This window comes from Drosophila takahashii, chromosome X (assembly GCF_030179915.1).
Source record: "Drosophila takahashii strain IR98-3 E-12201 chromosome X, DtakHiC1v2, whole genome shotgun sequence".
Lineage (NCBI taxonomy): Eukaryota > Metazoa > Arthropoda > Insecta > Diptera > Drosophilidae > Drosophila > Drosophila takahashii.
In genome coordinates, this window is record NC_091683.1 from 630,626 (window position 1) to 650,960 (window position 20,335).

At 45.7% G+C, this 20,335-nt stretch overlaps 2 protein-coding genes across 4 annotated transcripts in view; both read left to right on the plus strand.

Annotated features, from left to right (window-relative positions):
• Positions 1–20,335, plus strand: part of LOC108063841 (coiled-coil domain-containing protein CG32809) — a 61,764-nt gene that overhangs the window by 17,775 nt on the left and 23,654 nt on the right. The gene's annotated exons all lie outside the window — the stretch shown is intronic.
• Positions 6,816–15,875, plus strand: LOC108063800 (anionic trypsin-2). 3 transcript variants are annotated; one of them, XR_011419742.1, is made up of 4 exons: positions 6,816–7,195; positions 7,311–7,581; positions 7,639–9,027; positions 15,732–15,875. XR_011419742.1 is itself a non-coding variant. In XM_044396099.2 (3 exons), exons 1-3 carry the CDS (start codon positions 6,867–6,869, stop codon positions 8,014–8,016), a joined length of 978 nt encoding a protein of 325 aa, XP_044252034.1. In that variant the 5' UTR covers positions 6,816–6,866; the 3' UTR covers positions 8,017–9,111. The 3 variants fall into 3 exon arrangements, 1 of the variants encoding a protein (XP_044252034.1); XR_011419741.1 differs by lacking the exon at positions 15,732–15,875 and adding an exon at positions 9,995–10,013; XM_044396099.2 differs by lacking the exon at positions 15,732–15,875 and having other exon boundaries at positions 7,639–9,111.

The window sequence follows — 20,335 nt, forward strand, 5'->3', positions numbered from 1 at the left end:
ATGGACAAGTCAATCGGTTAGAATTTAACGCGCATAAATTATTGCCACTCACACATGCCACAATGTGTGTGTGTGCGTGTGTGTGCGTGTGGTGTCCTGATATCCTGGCATCCTCGTATCCTGGTGCGCGAAGTGCTGGCAAGTGGTGTGATTTAACGATGTGAACGGTATTAGGGACTACGGACTACGGCCAATTACCCAGACATTACGTATACGTATAGTTGGACCCTGCTCGGGCGCCACTTGATGACCCTGCTCGGGCGCCACTTGTCGAGTGGCGTGGGCAAACTTGAAAAAGTGTAGCATACTTATGCGCTCACCTTGCCCCCTTCCGCCGACACGCATGCAAATTGTAAGGCAACACATGCTGACAGCAGTGGGCAATAACAACAAGGACAACGAGGTCCTTGCCAACGTAAACATAAAGAGAAACAGAAACAAAGGACTCAGGACAGAGCCAGGACGAAACTGTGCAAAAGTTGCAAATGGCTAACCGCAAAATGGGCGACAAATGTGAAAAGTTTTTGCTTTAATTTCCGACACATTTGGAGGCACTCCACTCGAAGTGGGCCGATCAATAGAGGAGCAGGATATGCTCCGGGCGACAAGAAAGACAAGGACCGGGACCAGGACCCATTGACACTCATTAATGATGACCTTCTGGAAAGTAATTAAAAGTGACCCTCAAGTATAATGCTCAGTAATTTTTCAACATGTAGGAGGACCACACACTGCAGTCTGCAAAAGTGGCCCCGAAAATCCGGAACGAAACGAAAGCCCCTCAGGGCTAAAACCATTTCCATAAGCAATTTATGCATGGCGATAGTTTTCGTTTTCGTTTTCGCACACGATGACCCAAACAAACACACACCCTCACCTCGCAAACAGACATACTACGGGCATCCAGGCATCCAGGCATTGAGGCATTCAGGCAAAGCTGCAAACATTTTGGTTAACGAGACTTTTAATCTGTCCAAAGGTATTTAAAGTTGGCTAAGCCCCAACACTGACTGACTTTTATGGTTACGGAGCAAGTGTCAAAATGTTTGTTGACGACAATGACCGCCCCAGCCGCAACCACGCCAAAAGGAGAACAACATGAGTGGTAATTTATTTTGCCTTTGCCGGCAGCAGCAGCGGGAGCAGGAAACGCAGGAGCAGCAGGAGCAACGCCCACCCGGAGGACACACAAAGGACAAGGACCGAGGACCGAAGACCACCTTCCTGGAAGCCAAACGACCATCCACACACAGACTCGCAGACAGAAAATGAATGCAGGAGATGGAGGGACCGGACCCCTTCTCGCCCAACATTAGGCGCTAATCTTGATATTGTATAAAGTGTTGGAGGAGTAACGGAGCAGCTGCAGTCATCTGGCGGTGACAAGGAGCGGCCGCCTAGGTTAGGCAATCCGCATATGATGAACCCACGCCCAGCCACGCCTATGAGGCCCCTCCTCCAGAAGGATGACAGGCTGACACGAGGAGGAGGAAGGACAGGCGAAGCGACGGAGATTTAATTGAGCGGGCGACCGACCATAAAGCCTGGCCCAACGAAGCTGCAAACATTTGACCCTGATTCCATGAGTCAGCACTAGCTGATGTGCTGATGCCCCGCCAAAAAGCAAATGAGCGCCTCCATTACAACCTCTTTCCATAGCCACTTGGCTATGGATGCGGTTTCTGTTCCTAATCCTTCATGTGTGTGTGGGCGAAGCGGAACCAGTTTCGAAACTTTAGTTAAGTAACTTCAGGATTAATTTAAAACGTGTAAAGACGAATCGCTCACGGACGTGTGCCAGTGTGAAGTGTGGAGTGTGGAGTACGGACGTATGAATGTGTGTCCTTGATGTATCACTTCCGCTGTCTGTTAACTTACGAGTGCGCCATAAATACGCTTGGCGGCCAAGAGCACACGCGCCAAGCGTTCCGTTTCGTTCCGTTGCGATGCTGTGCTATGCCAGCGACGGCATTCAAAGCATTTGATAGCAACACGTCTTTCTGGTATTTTCACACGCTTGAGCATCGCATTGGATTCAACGTCACGTTTTAGTGTCACCCCAGTTTTGAACCCACCATCCACCCATCCAGGCATCCAGCCATCGCCCACCGCCGAATGGCGACGCCTAATATGCTTATGCTGAATGCCGGCCAACTGTCTGGCAGCCAAAAGAGAGACAGGGCAGGACAGGAATGGAGGGAATGGAAATGGAATGAATGGAAATGGAATGGGGTGACGGTGGACTAACATGGTCGAGGGGGAATTGAACCCTTTTCGTTTTCCGGCTCCGAGTGGCAGTTGTTCCTGTGGCACGAGTATAAAGCGCACACCACACCAGTGACCACGTGCCGCCCATCCACCATCTAACGTCCTCATCCAACTTCCCACACAGACGGATATACGGACATACGGACATACGGACACACAGACACACGCACGGCGCACGTCAATGTTTATATTTCAACTACAATATTATTTTCACTTTTAGACAGACAAGCGGGTAACCAAAGCATACATTTAGTTTATTTTGGAAATTATAATAAGCCACTTTGTGGCGTCGACGCTTCTCACACCTTCCCCTTGCCCACGAGGCCACCAGGATTTGAGGGAGCAAGTCTGCAGGCCCCCAACCTGTTTGTCAAACGTATTCCAGATTCCAGATTGAACGTGCTATCTGCAGGCTTGTGAGTTCTTGTAGGCCGCCCATCGTTTGACCTATAAAGTAAATTTTTATTGGGAAATAATCCCTATACCTAAAGATCTATAAATGGAATGAACGATAATTAAGCAAAGGTTTTCGTGTAAACTTTTGGGAAGTTTCAAAAATTTGTACAATTTAGGAATGTTATCTTTAATGCTCAAATTTTCTCTTAAATATTCAGAATTGTAACAGTTCAAAAAATAATAAAAAAAAAATCTTTTGATCACTGATTATGTTGTTCTGCTGAACGCACCCTATTACTCCCTGACAAATACTTCTGGCGAAGTATACATCCGACTTATACTTCCGACGTATAACTTGTCAGAAATATACAGTTCATAGACTTGTATTGATAAAAGGCAAAATGGACGAAAAACAACTTTCGGAGAGGGATCTTGTCGCTGAAGTCGAGGCAGCGAAGCTTGAGCGGATCAAAGAAAGAATTAAACATCTGGTAAAGCTGCGCAGGAAAGTACATGAGATGCGGAGCATGTTCGTGGAGATGGACCAGGAGATCCCCATGCAGGACAGGAATCTGGATCTTTTAATCGACAGAGAAAAGCGGAAGTTGGAAGCGGAGGAGATGAAAGATCAAAACAAATGTTGCTTATGCGACATGAAGTATGAGACGGACGGCAGCCATCGCCGAGTTATTTTGAAATGCGGGCACATTTTCGGGCAAAAGTGTATTGGCAACTATTTGAAATTGGACCAAAGCTGCATCGTCTGCGATTCTCCGGCTCAGTTAGGCGATCCTTGTATTATGATATCTGAGGACATACTATATACAGTATAAATTCTGTATTAATGTTCACATAAAACTAAGATTACATTTTTTATAAATTGTAAATAGTTGACATTCTGATTCGAAAAGGCTTTTTGGGGATTGTTTATTTTGCGAAAGTTTAGATCAATTAAGCTCTTAATTTCCATTCAATTTCCCATATTTAATTTAATTTGATCGAAAATGGCGTAAGTTATTTATGATATTAACAAATATCTAGATATTGTAGTTATCTAATTATAAATTATTGTGGATCTATTGGCCAGGCCGGCCATTGGTTCGCAAGGCTTCCCAAATATAACCGCAAAAGCCGCGTATCTATGACTGCTCTTAATAAGATAAGCCGCGACTGCACTGCTCTCGACTAATGTAATTTGGTCGGACAGAGAAGAGACGACGCCAACTTGGAGTGCAGCCGACAGCATTTCCAAATTCAATCAGCCGTGGAAAAATTCCTGGCCATTCCGCTCTAGAGTGCCTGGCCAGCCAGGCGGCAGGAGGGTGTGGGTAAAAAAATGTAATTAAGCAAGGAGCTGGAGCTCTCTCGGTGGAGGCAGAGCTTCAAAGGAGCAGAGCACAGAGCACACACACAGGAAAGATGGCCATGCACCTCCAGCCGGAGAGGAATGGCAGAGATAATTAGGATTATGCTCATTACGGTGCTCTCGTCGAGCGGAAAAGTAATTTGCAGCAGGCGAGAGATGACCGAGATGCGCCTCCAGATACTTGAATCTGGAAATGGTCTTGTGATTAGTGATTAGTGAATAGTGACGACATTGTATCACCGATCGGCCGAAGTGGAGTTACGCCTGGAACTGAGGAAAAAATCCAGTCTACATTTAAGAACAAAATTCTTAATAAGAAATAAAAACTAACATGCCTAAAACAGAAACAAACTTTCTTAAAAACAAAAACATATTTCATTTCTTACATAAAAACGGTTTTAAATTTAGACACAAATTTTTTTGATTTACGAATCTTGTGTTTAAATTGAAGACCAATAATTTTCGACTGTTCTTTTTCTCTGTACGAACACCATTTCAAAATCCACCACTGACCTTCAGAGGCTGACCCGAATGCGAGTGCGAAATGAGAAATATTGAAATACGTATTGAATGAGGCCTCTACCTTTGCGTTAAGCGAAAACTTTTATCATAAATTTAAGGGGGTTCGCAGCACACAACAACACACAAGTTAAATAATGCGGCAGTGCAAGTGGGTTGCTCCGCCGGTGGTAATGTAAATATATGGCCCCCTGATCATCATCACTTTGCCCTTTGAAGACAATGAACCGGATTCTCCGGCACTCTGGCTTTAAACCATTCGCGTATTTCGACGCAATTTGCACAGAGTCGTCTTTAAGCCATCCGCAATTCGATTTCCCAGTTCAGCGCGAGAAAGATTGCCCGCGGGAGGGATATTTTCAATTTTTCACCGCTCCTCTCCAGATTCACCCCTGATTTCGCGGCAGCTTAAGCACTGTTTATGCCTGTTAAATGCGAATCAGACGAAGGTCAACCGGATATCAAGCCCACTTAGCTTCATCCGGCTGAGCCCCGAATCCTTGCGCAAGGCTCTCTCATTCTGAGGGCTTTCAGGTGACAGTCTGGACAGTATGGATTCTGGATTCCAGATTCCGGATTCCCAGACTCCCGGACTATGCTGGTTGTCGGCTGTTGACAGGCGGAATCAAATGTGTCATCAACTGCCTCCTCTCCTTGCTGCTTTGCCGGTTTGCTCTGGTTTGCCATATGAATAGTTAATGACTCGTATGCCAGACTCACACGAGGGTTGCCCCTGGCTTTGGCCTTGTCCTTGCCGGAACCACCGTCCACCGCACGGTGGGCCATGGACAATGGAGCATTAGCCATGCAGCAGACGGACGGACGGACAAACGAACGGACAAACGGACGGGCAAGTTGTGCGGTAAATTCTTACACTGCAGTTTATGCAAAATTGCCGATAGCAATTTGCAAATTTAATGGCGTAAACAAATTCAATCAATGTATGCAAACAAATAGAGGAGAGGGCGTTGGAGGGGATTACGATTACCATAGAGCCTGGCAGCTCCTGGCACTCCAGAACCGAATGCGTTTTAGTTAAAACTGCAAAAGGCAACAATAATCAAAGCTCGGCATCGTCTGTGGCGATAAGTAATACGAAGAGCACACTCCTGCATGTCTGCATGGCTTGCATGGCATGTCTGGCTGGTTGGATGGTCTGCTATCTGAGGGCAGTCAGGTGCCATAATTGTTTGGCCGGTGACAACTGCTCCCTGACCACTACCCACACAGTTGGCTTCCTGGGGAACCTGTGCAGCTGCTCCTCCTTGAAATCCGATTCACATTTGCCGCCGACTGCTCATCGAATAAATTTCGGTGTTTTGCCATTGGACTCTTTATATCTGGATCGTAATTGCCGGATGCCGCAGGCCGAGGCTTTTAATAGCTAAGTAAAAATATGCAGAGAGCTTGAATTTCCAACTGTCCAACGCTCTACTATCACCACGCATATGAAGATGGAAGTACGTATAGTGTGAAAGTGGGTCGCTGGGTAAAAAATGGATACCATTTTTTGTCCTGCCGCACAAATTTGTCTCTAGTAAGCGGGCGAAATGACAACTCAACTTAAAAACTTGGCCAAGGCAGCAGGAAGCCAGCTGCACATTGGTTCTAAAACTATTTAATGTGGAAATAATTGTAACAATACATATTAATATTTTTATATGTATAAAACCAACCAAAAATCCATATCATCTTAAGGTAAATGAATTAACAAAATTGTTATTTAGTATAAATTGTGATGTGGGACCACTGTGCGCCGCCGGCAAAAAGCTGGAGGAGCTGCTCAGGGCTCAGGGTCCTTGGAGCTCGAAGCTGCCTGCTGCGACCCTCTGGACTGGGGCGAAAAGAAGTGCCTTGTAAATTATTGCAAAAAGCAGGCTGCAAATTAATGATAACGACCCGGCCGACACCTTCACCCCGGTCGTCGAATGCCAGGGACCTTCGGAACTGGAACTTCGGAAGGCAACGAAAGGCAGCGACTTAAGTGACATGAAACAAGCAACTACTTAGTGGCGAGGGCTGGAAAAAACCTGACAACGCAGTATGTGTGGCTCCTCGACTTGACTGAGTGCAATTCGCAGTTTAGTTGGAGCCCCCAGGCTAAAGAAATGCTTCCTGTTGCTTCACACGCACACTTGCGGTGGCAAAAGTTATTTATGAACGCGACTTTTTCATCAGCTTATCAGATGGCTGCAAAACGCGCTATCTTCCAGTGGCACTGTCTGCCATTTTGCCCCTTTTTTTTAGGTTGGAACACTGGAGCATTGTTGTTAAGTGTCACATTTTTTGTGTAGGGCCTATTCCCTACCCATCTAAAATGTGTCGTCTATCCAAATTTGTTGTGTGCCTTCTGCTGCTGATCTCTGTTAACGCCGAGTTGGTCCCCGAATCGAACACAACAGCACAGCTGCATTCGCTGCCGCTGCAGGAAGGTGCCGCTAAGGATCCCGATTCCGATCCCAGCCCCTCGGACTTTCAGTTTCTGATCACGGGCGGCTATCGGCCGAAGAACAACAACCTGGTCAAGTACGTCGTCTCGCTGCGATTGGGCAAGTCCAAGAAGTTCTTCGGCGACAACCACTTTTGCGCGGGAGCGATCTTCAGTCCACGGGCCATTCTAACCGCAGCCCACTGCCTGTTTAGTGGGTGAGTACTTAATACAGAGTTGCTCGTCACACGCCCATCTTGCATTGGGCACACGACGATTCTTCTTTGTGTCGCTGAGCGCCGCTGATTAAATACATAATAAAATATTTTACAGCAAACGCAGGCTAATGCCCAAGAAGATATCGGTCATCGCCGGGACGCCCAAGAGGCTGGTGAAAACCGGCTCCACACAGACTGTCGTCGCCAAGAAGCTGGTGCCGCATCCCAAGTACAAGAAGGGCAAGTCGCAGAAGTACGACATCGGAATAGTGCTGACCAAGGAGGATATCACGCTGGGCGGCTCGGCGGACAGCATAGCTCTGTACCACAAGGCTCCGGTGGCCGGGGTGCAGTGCACCATCGTTGGCTGGGGCACAGTCATTCAGGTGCGGCACACCGTCTACTCAGTACCTTTCCCCACTTCATCTAAGCATATCCAACAGTACGGGCCACTGCCGGATGAGGTGATCAACGGCGATGTGAGGATCCTGCCGGACACCTTCTGCAGAAAGCTGATGGGCTGGAGCAGCGAGGGCATGCTGTGCGCCAACGATGCGACCAACACCGAGGTGGACAGCTGCCAGGGCGACTCGGGGGGGCCGCTCATCTGTGACAACAAGGTGACCGGCATCGTGTCCTTCGGCACGGGCTGCGGCGAACCCGACACGGCCGGCATCTACACCGATGTCTATCACTTTCGCGAATGGATCAACGAGAACTCCTGCCCACGGGCCATTTATCCCCGGCGCGCGCTGTTGATTCTGGTCAGCTGTGTCCTAGCCGAAAGACATCTCATTGAACATTCAACAGGCTGCTACTAAGTTATCCAGTTGTCCAGCTATCCAGCTATCCAGTCGGCCTGCAAACCTCCGAGCCTGCAGGCGACAAACCAAAATTGACTAAAACCAGCGGGCAAGGCCTGTCATCCGTGGATGTGGACGTGGATGTGAAGGCAGGTAGCGAGGCCGAATGGCGAATGGCGAAATGTGGTGCCAGCCGCGCCATTACCCGCGCTCACGTGCACACACACGGATGGATAGATGGTGGGTGGTGGATGGTGGGTTGGTGGGACAACGGTTTATGGTTACGCCGATGCAGATCCACATCCACTGTTTGTGACAGCAATTATCGCATCACGACCAGGGGAGTCGGAATCAGAATCAGAATCCTCTCCTCCAACCAACCAACCAACCACACACACACACACACACTCGGCATATCAAGCAGCGAAGACAATATGCAACAATTCGCGATGGTTAATTTTGGGCGCTCGTCGCCAACTGTTGATTAGACCAATTAGGGGCAACGCCAATTAGGTGGCCTGGTCCAGATTATAGGACCAAAACGGCAACAGTAAAATGGACTTTTGCGGATGCAAGGTGACCCTGGACTTGCTCCAGGCGAATCTCGGATAGAAATCAGTGCGGAAGCATGTTGATTTGATATCAGAGCAATGCAATTAGTAATCGCACACGCACACTCCAATCACTTGCGCATATAGCACGATTGAAAAGGCAAATGGAGGAGTGGAACTGGGGACCTCAGCAACACAAGTCACGAACGTGTTTTGTCCTTAGGAAGGGATGCTCCATGCTCCATGCTCCATAAGCTCCAGGATCCAAGCAAGGCCATTGTGGAACAGGGGACACACGACGACAGGCAAGCGGCAAAACAATGTTGAATTGATGTGGGACTCCGAGGGACCAGGGACCAACACAAACCAACCCGAACCGACCCCATCTCACCCAGAAGCAGGCACAGAGGCCCACCGAAGCCCAGAGACCCAGACGACACATATTTACAGACATTCAGGCATTCGCAATCGCAATCAGGTTTGTCATTTCACAGTCGTATTGTGTGCTGTTCAAGTGTTCATAATGAATTTAATCGCGTATGTTTATTGCTCACTTTGCCATGGCTGTTCTGTATCGTCCTCCAGCTCCTCCATGAGTTCAGGAGGCCCAAACCAACAAGTTGTTGTTTTCTTAGCCTCATAGCGGTGTCGACACTTTATCATTTTGTCACGCTTCTTGTTTACCAAGTTGGCTCTTCAGCGCCCTCGTTCTTCTACATATTGATTCAGCATTGTTGGTTCCCTTTTCCCCCATGTGTGTGTGTGGCATGTCCAAGTCCTGCTCCCGGAATGTCCTGTTTTTTCGCCCGCAGCTGTAAATTGTTTGCATATATTAGACACATGCCTGAAATTGCATTTCAAGGCAAGTTCATTTGAGAATAATTGCAGTTAAACTTGACATCGTAGTTGTCTGATTGTCCCATTCCTCCTTCCTCGCAGACAAATCCACAAGTTAATCCAGATTGCCTCGAGTCGGCAGAGTGAGAAGAACTTTAAAAGTGTATATGTACCTGTTTGTTGGGATTAACGAAATAGTGAAGTTCCGGTTAACCGATTTTGGGCATCAAAGACTACTTTCACATACAAACTGGGGAGTTTCAAGCTATTTTTCAGTTACCCCAAACAAAAACCAGTTATAGCAAAATTAGAACAAGAAAATGCAATTATTGAGAATTTTCTGGAGTTCCGGTTAGGCGATTAACTGCTCGCGACAATTAAATGCTCCCTTTAACAAACAAACTGGCGAGTTTTTCCAGTCCAAATCGTGGTAATGGGGAAATTAAAAAATATATGTTAATATTTGCCAATAATACTAGTTTACATAATTAAATAGAGAATTTTTGGAGTTCCGGTTAACCGATTTCTGATCATTAGCCCTCCCCTTACATACAAATTTCAAGCTATTTTCGACACACTATAAATTCACGGTGCAGTCGTTCGTGTAGCTTCTGTTCTCCAGGTGGCACGTTCTATGCTCCGCAGGGTAATCACGCACAGGAAAGCGGTAGTTGGCAGGAGATCCGCCCCTTCCGTTACTCCGATGTATTTTGTGAATCGTGGAACAGAACAGGCCGACATAGTAGTACCTACTAGTTCTGGTCGTTCAACTCCGGCAGTGGCAATCGAACCTTAAACCAGGAGGTGCCCGTACAAGCGGCTTATTCGCGGCACAGCAGGACTCGCGCGCCTGCTGACAAATCGACGGCTAAGCTGCAACGTCAACACGTCGACCACAGGCGCAGGCACAGAACCAGGACCACAGAACTGACCAGCGACCGGGAGCAGGAGCTGGAGCTGTAGTTCCTCGCCAGATCCTAACCGAACCGAAATCACTATCAATTTGCGTTTGTAAATACATTTTAATGGCATTTCAAAGTGAGGCCGAGTTGATCCCTGAACACCGCCTGGCTAACCCATCCTGGCCAACCGAACCCATTCCACTATAGTAATCAATTTGAACATTTAGGCGGAAAGCAGCCTCTGATGTGGGATGTGGGAGGTGGAAGGGGTATCCTGGTGGAATGGGGGCTCCGAATGACACCGGAAATTCAAACTACTTCCTGTTTGGCGGTGGCATTCGTTAGCCGTGTTTCATTTTCGCTGGGATTTGCTTTGGTCTGACGGATGATGGCTTGGCCTGCGATTTGATTTGTTTTCATTGTAACGAGCCTTTTATTAGCTCCACAGCCAGAGGAGCTTCCCATCTTGCCCATGCCCATTCCCAATCCAGTTCCTGCTCCCCATCCCGATCCCAGCCCATTTCATCCCATCATGGCTGTTATATTGGCTCTATTGTTGTTTTTGCTGCTGTGTCGTTGTGGCCCTGTTCGTTAAATGCAAACACCAAAAGGGTTTTCAAAAACAACAATCAACCAGCAGTCCCCAGCTCCCCGGATTCCCCCCAGATCCACACCGACCGCCGCCCATCAGTCCGACCATCCGCAGTCCAATCGCCCAGTCGAAAAGCCCCCACCGCGTGGGTCGGAGTGGCGGGCAGGATGGTGAAGGATGGGCAGGATGGGCGGGATGGAGAGGACAGGAACGCCAGCGGCAGGCAACCCGTTTTCGATTCTGTTTGCCCAACACTGGCGGCCCACAGTGACGGCCATTCAGCTAGGAATTGAATGCTGGAATATAAAACATGGGTATGTTTTATATATATATATATATAAGATTATTTTTTGATAGAGCTTGAAAGAATATCGTCAGTTTGCTATTTCTCGATATTGACAAAGGAGTTTTTCCTTAAAAACATCGGTTTTATCGTATCGCTATTGTATAAATATCGATATAAAGTTTTTTTTTAAACCATTTTCAATCTTAAAATACATATACTACCCAAATTATCATTCCATCAAGACATTTATGCTTTCTATCGCAGGGACAAATGGGTGCTAGTCAGATGCCCCGCGCAGTATGCTTTTTTAATTGTCTGACATTTCGCGTGTGCCTGTGTGTGTGCCCCTGTGTGTGTGTGCGTGGGAGCGGATGGGTGCTAGTGTCGGTGTGGCTGTGACTGTGGGTGTGTGCTCGTTATTGTCAGTCTGTAGCAAAGCGATTTGCATACAAATTTGGCACGAAGTGTAAATATTTAAGCAGATACAAAGTGTGAGTATTAAATTTTTGATACTAATTAATTATGCATGTGTAAATTTTGCAATGAAAATTATTATAACGCCATATTTCGGCTGTAACGAACGCACAGGAACGCACTTTCGGTCTAAAATCAAATCAAATGTTTGACAAACAAGAATCGGAATCAGAATCGGAACAAAAACCCGATTACACCCGCTGAATTTGAATTTAGCAACTGGATTTTTCGTGTTTATCAATGCAATCGCACCACACTCAACACTCAACCGGACTTTTTGATTTTATTAGTTATTGGTTATTGTTCGCATAGCTGGGCTAATTATGTAATTGGATTAAGCAAATCATTTAGATCCGGATGAAACCCACAGTCGAAAGAGGATTTCGGATTACGGACAACGGACAACGGACTGCGGTCTGCGGACTACGGACTGGGATTCAACTTGAAAATTCAACACTCACCACTCAAGCAAGAAGAGCTCAGGACACAACACTTCGAAAGCAATAATAACAAAACATTAAGTGCGAACAAATAGACAAACATGCTGGGAAATCGAACAAAGCCAAGGATACAATGTAACTAACGCGTCGAATAGCGGGATTCAAGTTGATTGGGATCGGGATTGGGATTGGGTTTAGTATCGAGAATGGGGAATGCCAAGGCTTAGGCAGAGCAGCAGACAAAGCAGCTCGCAAAAGGGATATCAAACAAGAAATTCTATTAAAACTTTTTCACTTTCGCCTTGCACCCCATATTCCGCAAGTGTTCAATTCAAAAGCCAAATATACCAATAAATAATTTACTACTCTCACAGTCGCCGCAGAGGAGCTCCTTTGTCCGCATACTTAAAGCACATTAGCCAAGTCCAGGAAACTTTCAAGAGCAGAAAGGCAGAGCGATGATAGCCTTAGCCGCAGATGATGATGGGATTGGTGAGAAGGGAATGGAAGAGGCATCCTACGGATCCGACCATTTCGTACCCATTACCCATTGATCGATCTCAAAAATAATACTTATCAAATTCAAGATGAAGTGTTCTCTATTTTCTCGTTTTCAAGATATTTTTATCTCAAAAAATCGAGAGTAGTTTTGTCTTAATTTCAAGAACATTTCCGTTCAGTCGTAGACAACCAGCTATACCCTCCTTCAACTGGCCAAGAATCTGTCTGCGAAAGTGTAATCTATGGCCCAGACCTCTGCAGACTATTTGTATTAATTTGTTGTTGGTGACTGTGTTGTCGGGGCATTGCAACACTATTGAAAACGGAGGGAGCAGCCTCGAAAAATGCGACCCCGACCGACGACGAGGCAGCGAGGCCGCGCAAACAGTTTAATAGAAAAGTTCCAAAAACCGAGGAAGGAGAGCCGAGGAGGGTAATCCTCGCCAGCCACCGATGCGGATGCGGATGCAGCACCTGATGGCTGCAGAATGCGTATGGAGAAACCCGTGGCCAGCTTAATTGTTTTCAATTAACAAGCAAATTGGATGGTTTTTTTTGTCTGCGTGGCTGAGGCAACCTCAGCCCTTTGATTAATTAAACAACATTATTTTAGCTTCGTTACAGAAAACCATGCAGCCAATAGCCCACCTCAGTAGAAAATAAAAATTTGTATCCCGAATAAAAGGATAAATAAGCGATAAGATTAAAGATGGCACTGTAAAATTGAATACAATCCTGTATTACACCACCAAGGCCTTGAGTCTTTTAAATTACTCACATTCTTTTACACTTCTACACTTAAATAACTCTGCATAAACGATGTGATGGAAAGTACAAACCCAAAAACTGAAGCGAGGCAAACATCACCGGCCCATTATGGCAATCACCATCGCCGAGAACTCTGAGCGGCTATTAAGCGAAGCATAACGGATAACGGATAACGGAGAACTTGCAAAGCGTTTCATCCAATTAGAAAGAGTAGTTTCATTGTTAATTGCTCCATCAGAGCGTCCGCTGAACTTGGCCGAGCAGCCAAGCAGCTTTTCAACTTTTTCCCGGCGAAGAGCGCATACCCAATGAGTTGTAATTAACTTTATCCGAAAATCTTTGCCGCCGAGAGTTTGGATGGAGGATGGAAGATGGCCAGTGGGGCAGTCAGCTGATGGTGTCCGATCTACACAGAGAGAATTAACCAAGTAATTTACATTTAAGTTAAGAATTTTTGTACTCAAAATATACTTTATACTATACTTTAGAGTTTGGAAATTATCGATATTTTCGATATTTTGACAATACTGATTCGATAATATCGATATTGAGAAATAGCGAGCTGTCAATAATATTTCAAGCTCTTTTAATAAAAATTGAAGTTTGCTCTTAAAAAAGAATTTTGTTCTTGAAAATGGGGAACAAACAAGGGGAAATGGGATAAATGTTTCCGAAATGTACATCCTCAAATTGAGAATACAAATACTCAATTTGAGATTAATTTTCCCCGTGTATGTTGGCGTTTTTATCAAATTAAGTAGCCAAAGGAGGTAGGCTCGTCGAGTTCTGGGTTAAATTCCTTTAAAAACTGGCCTTCTTGATGGACCTATGTGGATGCTCACCTTGTGGCAACGAAATCCTTTCTGATATCGTGGCATATCCAGTTAAGTGAGTGAAGGATGAAGGACGAAGGTTGAAGGGCTGTGGTCACTTGAGGCGTTCGAACCCAAACACCACCACCAAATCAACCACCCTTTGTCGTTGTTGGCTTTTGCTTGTTTTGCCCTCAGACATTTCCTCCTTGGCTCCCATTCCAAAGGCCATTGGCCATTGTTGTTGGCCGGATCTGTTTCCTGATTATTTTTGTAATTGTTGTTTAAGTTGTTGTGGCTACATCAACCGCAATTCCTTCTTTCTTAGCGGAGCCGTTTTGGGCGTGATTTAATTGAAATCAATTAGCGGTAATGAGTGGTCATTAAGTTGGCTTAGTGGCTTAGTCGTCCCCTCTCAAGTTCGTTCGTCAGTTCATTCATTGGGTTTTTTTACGCCCCCCTCCCTCCGCTTCTCGCCGGCCATGTTAATTTGAAACTTTTCTACTCCTCAGTTGGGATATTACCATACTGGCAACTCGCATGAGTTCGTTCCGAGGTCTGTTTAAATAGAATTTAATGCAAATTGAACGCAAACTTTCGCAAATACATTTCAATTAGAAAGAAGCAATCGCTAACAATAACAAATTAACTGGGCCGCCAGTGAACTGCAAACTCTGAACCTCCAATCCCATTCCGTATTCCATGGCCACACAAACGGCCGCAAGTCCAGTTCACATATTAAATGAAGGCATAACATTTGCCTTCCACAAACGCAACCAAAAGTATTCCCCACCCCCCTCCCCCGGCAGGCTGATAAGGACGATAAGGAGGAGGAGGAGGTTGGAGCCTTGCGAAAATGGCGGATGAACAGTTGGTTGGTCGCACTTAAAAGTGCACGGAAAAGGACGAAGGACGGGCGAAACTTTTTAACTAGGTTTTTAGCGTTGCCTATGTCGTATGGTACAGTGCGGCTTGGCATAGTGGTGCTGGTGCCTCAGTGCGGTTGGCTCAGTGTCGCTCCACTTGGCAAAACGTTACATCCTCTGCTTTGTCGACATTCATGCCAGCCCTTCTTTCCTATCCTTTCCTTTCCTCTTTTTTTCAAATTGTTTTGCTGTTTATTGCAAAATTACACAAAAACAATGCACGTTGATGAAGACGCAGAAACAGAAACAGAAGCTGAGCAAGAATGTAAAGTTGACTGAGAAGAGCGAAGCATAGGATACTCTAGAAGGACCTCTAGAATGATTCCAGCAGAATCAGCAATTAAATTAGAAAGTTACCAGCTTAAAGCCTAAGTTTATAAATTGTACTGAGAAATTGTTAAATGGTGATTTCAAAACACTTGGAAAAGTGTCTAAAAGTAGGCAACAATATATATGGAACTTTTTCACTGCATACTTTTAGACAGCTTTCTTACATTGACAGTTTGATAATTATCGAGTTATTCCTTAAAAACATCTATATTATCGTATCGATATTGTGAATGTATCGAAAATATCGATAATTATCAAGCTTTATAAGTCAAATTTCAAATAAGTAAATAATAAGTAATTTGTAATACCCCTAGAAAAGCGTATAAAGCAGAAGGCAAGCAGCAGACGAGACGGCCAAATGATGATGATGATGATGATGGTGATTGTGATTGTGATGACGTTGGTTGCGACTGCCAAAGCAAAGCAAAGCAAAAGCAAAAGCCCCAAAACAAAAGAGATATCTGTGTGGGCTGGTGGGACACAGTAGTCAGTGCAACTGCAGGCCGGCAGAAGAGCAGCGAAATCAGCCAACGCAGCAGCAGCAGCACAAAATAAAAACTTTCCGAAATGGGAAAACTTTTTTCTTCAACGAGGACACAGCCAGAGGAGCCAGGAGGACACAGGACGGATGGAGAGGGTCGCTGAACGACCAGTAACGAGCCAAGTTGAAATATCTTTATTGTGTATCAAACCATTTGTATTAATTAGAAGCGGTAGCGCCAGCAAAATAATTACAACAATGCAAAGGGAAGCGACGGCAAAGGAAGTCGCCGATTGCTCCGTCCGGCATTCTGGACTTCTTCACTGGGCATGCAAATACGTGGGCGCTCCAACCGCCTTTCTCATGGCGAACAAACTCAAGTTGCAACAGGAGTGGGTGGCCCAATATTGAATCCAAAGCAGCCACCGGAAACCTCGCCGGGTGATAATAAACTTATTTACTGCATAGTTTATGTACTGCAGATATCACTCATACGACAAGCACCCTGCTGTAAAATGCGATACGGCCAGGGCTACAAGTTGCGAAAGCGAAATAAAAGCGGAGGAGAGGCCCCGAACAAGTTAATGCACAAACATACCATCCCCATCCCCATATCCCCATGGATATATAGATATAAATATAAATACGGGTTCGGGTGTTTGGCTGTATTGGATAGAGAGCCATGATATACGCAGCGACACAACTACTGAAATATAAGTACGTACAAGCATAATGCGATCGTAAAAAGGCTTTTCATTGCGAGCATAAAGTATTAAGCTACTTTGCAGCATCTTTGCATGCATTACCAAGGATAATACACAGACAAACGTCGTCGCAGGCCTGCTCAAGTGCTGAAGCTGAAGCTGAAGCCGATTCCCCCCGACACTCCGGACACTCCGAGACTCCTCCCGCATACAGCATGGCAAACGGAATCACGTATCCCCTCGTCCAGATTAGCACAAGTTCGTATATGTATGGTATATGCAGTCTCGGGAGTCTTGGAGCTGCAGCTCTTCCCACGAAAAAGAATCCTTCCGATCCGAAAGGAGGACAACTCGCGAAATTGAATCTGCTGGGGAAAATGAAATTGCCATTAGCTCGGTGGGTAAGTGGATGTGAGGATGAGAGGATGACAGGATGGGAGGATGGAAGGACTAAGACCAAGACCATGGCCGAAAGAAACAACAAACCGAATTTATGAAATACTTGGAAAGTACTTGCCATACTTGCCATACGGACGGATGCATTTACAAGCGCTTCGGCAAGTGGCCAAAGGATATTTTATTGCCACGTCCTTGTGGTCAACTGTGGAGTCGCTCTAAGGATCCATGCATTCACTCGCCACATATGAATCCAGTATAAATACATTTTGGCCACCGCGACTTCAGTCCGGTTTCAGTTAACTTGACTCCTTCCTCACACCATTACCCATCACCCACTACCCATCACCCATCAGGACACAGACACACACATCCTGGCAGGACACCCACGCACACTCGGCCGGCGACATTTTCGTTTTGGCATTTCGCATGCAATTTGCGGTTCATTGATTCGGAAGTTTTCCCATTTAACTTAAGCCTCTTTAACAATCCTATTGACGCAAATTTCTACTTACCGTTTGCGTTTGCCCGGGCACTTGCCGCAGTGGAACCGAAACCAGAACCCAGAGCCCAGAACCCAGACTGATGATACCAATGCAGATGGAAACGGAAACGGAACAGATGCCTTTGCAAGTGCCCACTTTGATTGCCGTTCACCTCAGTGTCCACTTAGTCCAAGTGTTCCCACCAAGCATGAATGGGGGCTAGCTCGATAATTATAATAATGCGATGGATGTCATTCCCTTGATCTGGTCAACAAAGTAGAGTAGAGTAGCCAAAGGTAATGAGCATGGGATGCTTGTATGATTTGGGCATCCACATTTGCGAAGCGGATGCTCCATGGGGAGCACTCTGTGCGGAGGAGGATCATCAAAGTAACCGATGTAGCAGGCACATTAGCAACAGCATCTCACTATCAGCATCATCGATGAGGGAACCAAGAAGGAGCAGCAGGAGCAGCAAGGACAAGGAGCGACTAGCCGGATTGGATGCCAAAGGAGCAGTAAACCAAAGAGCCGCGTCCCAAGGACAGGTGCAATGTGCAATCTTTTGGTATTTTGTTGGCTTTGCACATTTGGCGTAATGCCAAAACACAATAAAAACAAGAGAGAACGCTATAGTCGGGTTGTTGTCCCGACTTTCTAATACCCGTCACTCAGCTAAAGGGAGTGCGAACGCTGTGTCGGGTTGGTGTCCCGACTAATAATCGTAACTCAGCTAAAGGGAGTGCGAGGGAGATAGATATATAATTTTTGATTGCTTATAACTTTTTAATGAATGGTCCGATTTGAAAAATGTCTTCTACATTTCGATAGGTATAAATATACACAACAAAATTGCATTTATACTTTTCGGAAATCTTTAAAGATGTGGGCGCAGGACCCATTTTAAAATCGTTAGTGGGCGATTGTGGGCGTTAGAGGGGGCGTGGCGCTCGGCTAAAATAAACTTGCGCTGCGTAGGAAGCCAAAGAATATGTGGGGGAAATCTCAACCTTCTAGCTTTTGTAGTTTCTGAGATCTCAGCGTTCATACAGACGGACAGACGGACAGACGGACAGACGGACAGACAGACAGACGGACAGACGGACATGGCTAGATCGACTCGGCTAGTGACCCTGATCAAGAATATATATACTTTATGGGGTCGGAAACGCTTCCTTCTAGCTGTTACATACTTTTGCACGAATTTAGTATACCCTTTTACTCTACGAGTAACGGGTATAAAAACGAACGAAGGCAAAACCGGAGGACAGCTCTAACGCAAAACAACTGCGGCAGACGGCGAAAACAAAAAGACAATGCCAACTTGACTCGACTCCTCGACTCTCGACTAAACTCAACTCAACTCAACACCTGAGGAAGGCAAACACTTGAGGAGGAAGACGAGGACGAGGCGCGACTAGCGGACGATGAGCACCGGGATGAGCTGAACAGCAAGGACGTGCATTCATTCAAATCGACTTGGGTGCCCTTCCCTCCCTTCTTTTCCTCCTCTTCAAAAGGAATTCATTTTAATGCACAGGGTCGGGTCGCAGGAAACATTTGCAGGCAGAGGAGTCTGGCCTGGAAGACCTGGAAGACGAGTCGGATGCGGATGCGGACCCAAAGCCAAACGGGGGGAGTCGATTACGGGGGTGCGTGTGGTCCCGGCTCCTCCACACTCCGCGGATTTAAACGGCCAAAGTGCAATCCAGAAACACAACACAAACAGTCAAAGGAAAGGGAAGGAGGTTCTCCAAGGAGCAAGGAGTTAGAACCTCCTCGGCTGGCAGCCAAACGCAAAGCGCCGGCTACAGTCGAGCCCAGCCAAGTCAAGTCAAGACCGAGAGTCTATAATTTTTGTTGTGGTTCCTGTCTATTGTCTATTGTCTCCCGGCACCCTGCTCCCTGCTCCCTTTCAAGTGGGTCTCCTTCGCCAAGGACAGCTCCTCCAGTTCCTTGCCTTCCCTTTGCTACTCCGCGTGCTGGGGGAAATGAGCCATTCGCGTGAATTACTGAAATCGGATCCTTACCGCCCTCCCGATTCCCGCCTCCCAAGGGACCCTATTTGACTCGTGGGTGTTGCATGCTCTTAAAGCTTAAAGCCTGAAATTATGTAATTCAAAACGATTACCATCGATCCCAATTGTGCCCCTTAAATATATCTATACCATTGCAAGGGTTATTAAAGTTGATCTTTATTATCATTAGCCTCGACGATCTGCAGTCTTGGTTGTAGTATCTTGCTAACTAGTACCTTCGTTTTAAAATAAAATGATACAACTTTCCAAAAGATGCATAAATCGAAACAAAACACCGATTTATACGAGTAATAACATTTTAATTTTAAGCCAATTTTTTTTTTTTTACCCACTGACCCACTTTTATGTTACCTATGTATTTCTAAGTGATGTGAACAAGAGGAATCCTTATTAAAGTTTCATACTTTTTATGCTAGCTATTTAGATCACAAAGGGCACTTCCAAAAAACATACATTAGAGTAAAGTGTCATATCACTAAAAGCTGATTGTCTAGTTCTCGATTAATTTAAAAAGAGTTATTTAATTTTTCGTTAAATGTATTTTATGTGCTGTTTTAAGTGCATAATTTTCCTATAAATTTTAGTTTCGTTTTGCCCATATTTTAGTTTTTAAATTCCCCTTTAAATTGCTCCAAAAGTTGTTCTTCACTTTTGAGCCCAATTTTTGAATATTTTATTGCTTTAAAACTTAATACATAAGATCGCTGCAATGACAAGGACATCCCAAATCGTTGTAATTGGGGTAGTCGTAAATCGCAGGAAATTTAAAGGCAGAGCCTTTGGATCTTTCGTCTGCTACATCCGTTTGCGGAG

What these genes read in the sequence shown, in the direction of transcription:
- LOC108063800 (XM_044396099.2), top strand. Translation starts at nt 6,867, where the DNA reads ATGTGTCGTCTATCCAAATTTGTTGTGTGCCTTCTGCTGCTGATCTCT. An exon ending in GCCCACTGCCTGTTTAGTGG is followed by an intron (nt 7,196 to 7,310) that starts GTGAGTACTTAA and finishes AATATTTTACAG; the next exon opens with CAAACGCAGGCTAATGCCCA. An exon ending in GCTGGGGCACAGTCATTCAG is followed by an intron (nt 7,582 to 7,638) that starts GTGCGGCACACC and finishes CATATCCAACAG; the next exon opens with TACGGGCCACTGCCGGATGA.